General features: G+C 34.2%; 1 protein-coding gene across 1 annotated transcript; it reads right to left on the bottom strand.

Annotated features, from left to right (window-relative positions):
• Positions 1-7,237: 7,237 nt before the first annotated feature.
• NPQ6 (YCF20-like protein (DUF565)) lies at positions 7,238-8,061 on the bottom strand. Its single transcript, XM_079042749.1, has 2 exons — positions 7,939-8,061; positions 7,238-7,795 (listed from the first exon to the last, which is right to left on the bottom strand). Exon 2 carries the CDS (start codon positions 7,773-7,775, stop codon positions 7,317-7,319), a length of 459 nt encoding a protein of 152 aa, XP_078898875.1. The 5' UTR covers positions 7,776-7,795; positions 7,939-8,061; the 3' UTR covers positions 7,238-7,316.
• Positions 8,062-8,400: the final 339 nt, after the last annotated feature.

Below are 8,400 nucleotides of genomic sequence, written 5' to 3'. Positions count from 1 at the left end.
GATGTGTGATGAAATAAAATGATGAGAGGCCTCGATGTTATTATGATCCAGTCATCTAGCGGAGTATGGATGACGACCACGGACTTTTCTAGACAGTCCAGTGGAACGCTGGCAGGCTCGCAACATGTAGGTGTTAATGAGCTTGGGTGTTCATTTGCTGTACTCCATCCCCCACATGGTTGCCTTATTTGACATAAATTGATGGGAAACCCCCAAAGCAGTGTTGTCGCCCCGATGAAAATCCTTAGACTAGATCCCTTGTGATAGTTGTTTTAGGGACGTAAAGTGAGGATAACGGGAATGGGTAATCGGGTTATGGTTGTTTGATGAAATTAATAAATTTATTTATTGTGGGTTGAAAACCCTATATGCTCACCAGGCTCCCAAGCCTGACCCACTCAATTTTCTTTGTATCACAGGTAGTGGCGCGAGAGTATAAGTTGAACGACTTATCAAGATATTTTGATTATAGGCATGTAGTGTATATAACTGTTGTAAGGCTTATAATGTGCCATTTATGCTTTTGGTCTGTATCGGAACATGACATCCCGAGTTTTGTTATATAATGAAAATACATTTCTTTAAGAAATGCTTTGGTAAATCTTATTTTATCATATTTCGTTTTGGGAATAAATTCCGCAACTCTTTTAATCAAAGGATTACTCTGATATTATTTTAAAAGCATAAATTAAACCGGTCTTTTCTGGCCGTGAATTTGGGGATGTCACACACGACGTGGTAGCTCTTTCCCCACGTCGTAAAACTTGAAGTTCTAGATTTCTCTAAATTTGTTTTTATTTCCTGGTTGCTCGTCTTTTTCAATTTTAATCACATACAAACTAGCCTTTACACTAAAAGAAAAAGTTACATTTGATTTAATTATAAGATTAATTAAAAATCAAAAGATTAGAACCTTATAATTTAATTGTTGACTTCATGTCAAATGAATTAAAAAGACACATAAACCTTAGTTATGTTATATATATATATATATATATATATATATATATATATATATATATATTGTAAAATAGTATTTATATGTATAACACCAAAATAAAAATTGTGTTCTCGCATGTTTCATCCTAATGTGCATTGTTAGTCTTACCATGACTAGACTCATCCGCTTTATTGATATAAGGGAGGTTTAAGGCATGTCTCTTTCATTTCTAATGAGGTCTGCTTTTAAGAGGCATTCATTACTCGCCACACTTACTGTCTTCTTATGTTTTAAGTGGAGTTACCGAAAGGGTTTGATTGGAGAATTGTGTAAAGTTAAAAGTATTAACTATATATGTAATAAAACAAAATTACTGTTTTATATAAAGAATGTGAATCTTACGCGTCCCATGGAAAATACGCCTTGTGATATGATCTTGTTGGGGTAAGCATGTGTGGTTTACTAGCTCATCAAAAGAAGAACATTGTGAAAGAAAGGTATATGTTGAACGCGATTTTCAAGCGATACTTGAGTCAAATCTCATTGTAACTTCGGATGGTCGATTCACCATTTGGATTCCTGATCCTCGACTAATCCAATCATGAATATTAAATGAACATTGGAAGAGACTAACATGATATTGATATAAGTCAATAAATCTCGATTCTAGGAATCTCGTAGAGATTGAATCTACAACATTTGTCTACCTAAATAACTTCACCTTGTAACTTTCGGTTAATCCACTTCGCATTATGAAGGAAAATATGGATCCTAGCCCTTTTGATTAATAATATTGGGTAATTATAATAAAAGGATTTCTTGATCGAACTAATTGTGTTTCTTTCTCAAAGATGTCTCATGCTTCGGGTGCTACTCCTCCTCCTCCTCCTCCAAAACCAACCTCTTCATCAAACTTATCTATAATCCAATTCCTCTCGCGAGACAAGCTCATTGGTCCCAACTATCTAGATTATATTCGTAACCTAAAGATCACTTTGAGGTACGAAAATAAGGAGAATGTTCTGGAGGAAGAACTTGTAGAGGAGCTTCATGACGATGCAACTGAAAAAGAAGCATCTAATCATGAAAAGCCTCATTATCACTCGATTGAAGTTTCGTTCTTAATGGTGGCGACTATGTCTTTTGAAATCCAATAGAGTTGCGATAATCTTAGGGTGTACGGCATGAATGAGCAGCTCAAAGACATGTTTCAATAGCAACCTCGCACAGAGAGATTCAAAGTGATGCAATCTATTCTAGGTTGCAAGCAAGAGGAGAATGGTTATATGAGTGCCCATGTATTGAAACTGAAAGGGTACTTTGATAGACTCGATCGTCTTGGCTTCCCATTTATTCAAGAGTTGGTTGTTGATGTCATCCTTAACTCTTTGACTAGTGCATACAAGCAGTTCACTATGAACTACTATATGAAAGGTTTGGAGAAGAGTATCATGGAACTACATGGGATGCTCAATACTGCTGAAGAAAGCATTGTTCCACCTAGGAAATCTAGCTCAACCATTATTGTACTGGCTATTAGGGAAGGTGGTGTCAAAAGAAATAGTTCCTCTCATCCTCATCCTAAGGGAAAAGGAAAAGGGAAAGTTGGTAATCCAAATCCCAACCCTAAGAAGGATATTCCATACATCGCACCTGCGAATGACTTTAAAGTGTCCATATGCTACTACTGCCAAGAAAAGGGCCATTGTAAACGTAGTTTCCCTAAGTATCTGGAGGATCTTAAGAAGAACAAAGCCAAGGGTGTTGACACTTAAGGTATGTTTAAAATTAAATTCGGCTTCTACTTCTAACAATTCGATAATTGACATGGGATGTGGAACCCACATTTGTTCTGATGTGCAGGGACTATCTCGAAGTAATATGCTAAAGCATGGAGAGCTTGACTTGATCATGGGGAACAAGAGCAAAGTAGTTGTTATCAAGATAGGAGACTACAAGCTTTCAATTCCTTCTAGTTTTTTTGTTGTTTTAAAAGATTGTTGCTATTCGCCTTACATCTTAAGAAACATTATTTCATTTTATGCATTATGGATGGATGGTTTTACTTTTGTTTTTTATAATAATTAAGTTTCTATTTTGGTTTAAAAATATAAAGCTCTTTATTTTAAAGCAAGGCCTTACAATGGAATATATGAATCTGTGATTGGTGCAAGTAGGAACAATAACTTACTCTTAAATGTTAGTTTAACTTCTTTGGATAAATCATGTCTATGGTATTGTCGCATTAGCCATATCAACAAGAAGAGAATCGCCATGCTCCAATCGGATGGGATTTTGGAACCATTTAACCAAGATTTGAATGGAGATTGTGAATCTTTTCTACTTGGAAAGATGACAAATTCTCCTTTTACAGGCAAGTGTGAGACAGGGGCAGATCTGTTGGACACCATCCATTCGGATGTATGTGGTTCGTTCAGATACGTCACTAGACATGGTGAAAGATACTTTGTCACATTTACTGATGATTTTAGTAGATATCGATATGTTGACTTAATTAAATATAAGTATTATACATTTGAAGTATTTAAGAAATTCCAAAATGGATTTCTTGCACAACTCATTACTTCAAATGTATCATACTTCATCAATGGTGTGTCAGGAAGGTGAAATCAAACCTTGCTTGACATGGTTCATTTTATGATGACTCATGCTACACTTCCAATTAGTTTATGGGTTATGCTCTAGAAACGACTGTTTATACTCTAAACCCCATACCAACTAAGAAGGTTGAGAAAACGTCATTCAAATTTTGGAAAGGGACTCTTCTTTCTCTTACTCAAATTAAGGTATGGATTTGTGAGGCTTTCGTTCATCGAGAAGCGCTCGACAAACTTGAACCCAGATCTGAAAGGTATTACTTCATTACTTCAAATGTATCATACTTATGTTTGAAGTATTTAAGAAATGTCATGGCTTCCTGATAGCTGCACGACTCATTACTTCAAATGTATCATACTTATGTTTAGTTCAAATGTATCATGCTTCATTATGTTGTATGTTAGATCTTGTAGGAGGGTAGTTGTCTTTCTTGTCTTGTATGTCGATGATATCCGAAAGTTGGATGCTATGAATGACACTAACATGAAAGTAAAATGCTATAACTCACAATAAATAAATAAAAATGTTATAATTGACATACAAATGCTATATTTATCATTAAAATGAAAGTAAATGTTATAATCGATATTAACATGAAAGTTGAAGGCTAGAATTGGAAAAAAAAAGTAAAATGCTATAATTCACATTACTTAGTCATTTGATTTAACCCAAATTATGGCATTATGATTTAAATCCTACTCCATTTATTTTACAACTAATATCAATTTAAGTACACTTGTCACCTATAAAACCAGCTTACTAACATTTCTTACTAAAAAACGATAACCAACAACACCCTCCCCCAAGAGTTGAGTTAACCGTACTTTACCCCGTTATCCTTCGCTTCACAGCCTTGTTTCCAGCAACATGGTTACTCTTTCTATCCACAAAGTTTATGCCATGTTCCAGCCTAAACCCATCACAATTAACCTCTAGTTGCAATGTTGTCCCTATGTGAACCTCTATGTTAAATGGCATCACTATTTGAACCTCTTAGTCGACAGTCACTTCACAAAAAACAACCTGAAAGAATGGTATTAATATTTGAACCCATTAGTCAATAACAACGATTTTATTAAAATATAAAGAAAATCTTTGTTCTCTCTAATAAAATATGTTAGAAAACATGAATTGTTTATAGTAAGAATAATAAAAGAAAAGGAACAACCATAAAAGAATTAAGGCATTGTACTTTGACACATATATTTAAATGCAATTTGGTAATAGACTAACATGGTTACAAATAAGTAGCTTAGGAAAACAATACACATTCAAATCAGAATGATAGATCCAAGTGAAGAGACTCACCAAATTCAGTTTCCATTCACAGTAATGATCTTGTCCGTTTTTAATACTCGCTGGTCTACTTGTTTGGTACTTCCATGTCGAACTCTATTTGCTTCTTCATTTTATAAAAATTCAAGAACTAATGTGTGTTACAAATTTCTTTTATGTGTAGGTTACAACTAAATTTTTAGTAAGCACTCAAAAGAAAAAAAGAAAGACAACTTGAAAAATAAATGTAAACCAATCCAACCACCATTTACTTGGCGGCAAAACAACCACTACCGTGTTTTCCGGCAACACCTTTTTCCCATTAGAGCACCTAAATCAAAAGATATTAATTTAAGGAAAATTATATATAACCCAAATAAATGCCCTACATACAAAAATCAAACAAAATCTAAATCAAGTTAACAAAATATAATCATAAAATGAGATGGGAATGGAAACGATGACTACATACCTCCCACATCCATGATGTTCTATCATTCTTTGTGTGTGCAGAGCTCCATAATTCACTTCGAACATGTGCCCATAATTATAGCCTATAACGCGAAGACAACCAGTTGTCATCAACATGTGATCATGTATATAGTTAACATTTTCCCTAAATTTGAAAAGTGGTGGCTAATGATGAAAAGGAGTAACTCAGCTTACCTGGTTAAACCACATGTCGGTTACTTAGTATAATTCCCCGATGCTTATCAACAACAGACCCCGTAGCATAGCTAGCACCCGCTAATGGATGTAAACTGAAACTCAATTTTACCTGAAAATCTTGAAATCTTTGAATTGAGCCCCAACCGACACCCATCAACTATGATTGTTAACCTCCATATCTCTGATTTCTTGATTCTCTTCCCTTCTTTATGATGTTTAACATCACGTTCGAGAGACTCAAATATATGAGAAATTATTTGATTTTCTAATCTTCTACCGGTAGTGCATCGGTGATCGGAGCCCTACCCAATCGATAATGGTTTGCACGGCGAATACTCTTGAAATCGATAATGATTCAGTCAACAGAGATTTTCAGGAGATGTATGGATCTATACCATCAAAATTTGAGAGATTTATGGAGATTAGAAGATAGCCGATTTCAAGCAATTAAATCAGAAAGTAGTAGGACGTATTGAATAGCAAGGGGTAAAAAGTAGGGGCATTTTAGGAAATTCACTTTGAGAAACTCTTTTATTAGGATAGGGGATTTTTTTCATTTCCTCAAATAAAGTCTAATTTATAAGTTATAAAATTTGATTTATAACAAAAATACAAAAACAAATGGTCCTTACATATGACGTTAATATGTTGTTAGGCCGACATTTTCGTCCATGCTATTTTTTTTTTAGGTAAATACTTTCTGTTTTATTGATGGACTGTTTCACCAACGACCAATTTTCGATCAATAAATATATTGCATCTACGTCCATAAAACTTGTATTTAGTAAAACAAATCATTATAGTAACTGTGTACAAAACATTTTAAACCTATATCACATCCTAACATTTTCGAAACAAGCATGTCTTTCATAAACACCATGGTTACGTATCACAGACAAATACTTCACTTTTATACACACGTGGGGCGTGAGGTTGGGAGTTCGATTCCCTTAAACTACCTTTTGTGGTGTCACATGTGGAAAATTTTTCCCTGAAAATCTATATGAGAGTTGGGTTTGCCCTGTAAAAGAACTCGAACCTGTGGTGCACGCTGAAATATTGCAAATAGATTTCCGTTTAATTCGTTTGTCGTTTCCAAAAACACTAAGACTAATCTCATAGTGAGAGACCATTTTAAAATACCTTTACCCTTCGTAACATAAAATTATCGAGCTAGACACAACCCTATCAAGGACTCCACATTAAAAGTGTCGTTAACTGAACCCAAACCCATTATATAACCAGTTAAGAAAGCTAGTTATATAAACCCTAGTTACAATTAATCAAAGCGTAACCGGTCCTACCAATAAGGTAGGATACATTTGTAGCTATCGAATTGATTAATCTACATAAGATATAACACATTTGCAACTATCGAATTGATTAATCTACATAAGATACAATATATTTGCAGCTATCATAAAAGTTAGTGAAACATGTATTTTATATGGATCAAAATTTTAAATGGGATAATCACCTTCTAAGGAGTTAAAGACATGATAAAGCTTTTCTTTTTAAAACCGGTTAATGATCTTATTAATTTATAAGTTTTATTAAAAAAAACTGGTTAAAAGACTCGGGTTAGTAAACAGAGGCCCGATTATTGCTTTTCTTGACCTAGCCCAGTTACAATAGTCCTGGTTAAAGGCCCAGCCATACCAACTTTCTTAATCTAGCAATGTCTAACATCGTCAGCAAGATAATAGCAAAATTTCAGTACATAACATATCTATATACATCTATTGACCAATATTATTACGATAAGTAAAACACTGACAAAAACCAGCGTAGAATCAATCAAATACAAAAAAATTCAACTTGCAAGCTTAAAAGCATCAATGAAGAGACCATAAGTGAACCCCATCTTGAAGTTATTCAACAGAGCAATGGGGAATGTGACCTTAGGTCTACTGTAATAGAATCGTGTAACATACTCAGTAAGAAGAACACATACAACAGCAGCTATAACATCGTTCACACCTAAAGCTCCAAACGACAATGATATTGTCTGCGCAACATAAAATCCACCCAGCAGTGATATACCCCCAAAAAGTGTTCTTCTTGAAGGGCTTTTGAAGTAATTTCGCGAGATATCTGGTATGATCCTGATGATGTCGATTAATCGCCTCCTTCCTCCTTCAGTGTCTTGCACGGCTTTGATTTTTGACAACTTAAGTGATGATGATCTTGAAGAAATACCGGAGAATTTGGTTCTAGGGTTCGTGTTGAATTTGATGAAATCTATGGAAGTAAGGCTTGGACAGATTGCCATTTAGGTTCAAATGGGGTTTCCTGAAAGAAATAAAAAGGATAGGGTTTCTTTGTTTCAAATCAGCAAAATATAAACGAAACCCTAACTTATAAATTGAAGAAATCAAATCAGAAGATTACGATTACAGTACAAACAAATCTTGTTTGAAGTCTTGCATTCATACCTTGAATATCAATGAGATGCTTGACAATAGGAATCGAGCAGGAGAAGTAGAACCAGACGTTCAAATTTCAATTCAATCAGCAGATGTTGAAGATTGAAGAAAAAGCGCATGTTGTGTTTTAGGATTTGGGCGAACCGAATACTTTAACCATGACCCGAGTCATTCGTTTTTGACCCATTCGACCCATCAAGGCCCAAATAAACTCATAAAATGGTTGTATTGGGTTTTTGTTACAAACTACTTATATTAAAATATTAAATATGCAATTCATAAATACAAAATTTTAACAGGTTATAAATAATTTAAATGAATTTCATACCGTTTGGTTGGGTCTTTGTTGATTAACTATTCTTATATTTCCTTGAGAAATTATAATTTTTTGAAGGGTTTTAGGAGATGAGTCTTGTCATACATCACTCCATTCCCCTAATCTAATTTTTCTTTACTTTTAAAATGACTTCG

Source organism: Lactuca virosa, chromosome 1 (genome assembly GCF_052849685.1).
Source record: "Lactuca virosa cultivar CGN04683 chromosome 1, Lactuca_virosa_CGN04683_v6, whole genome shotgun sequence".
Lineage (NCBI taxonomy): Eukaryota > Viridiplantae > Streptophyta > Magnoliopsida > Asterales > Asteraceae > Lactuca > Lactuca virosa.
This window is presented reverse-complemented; position numbering and strand designations above follow the sequence as displayed.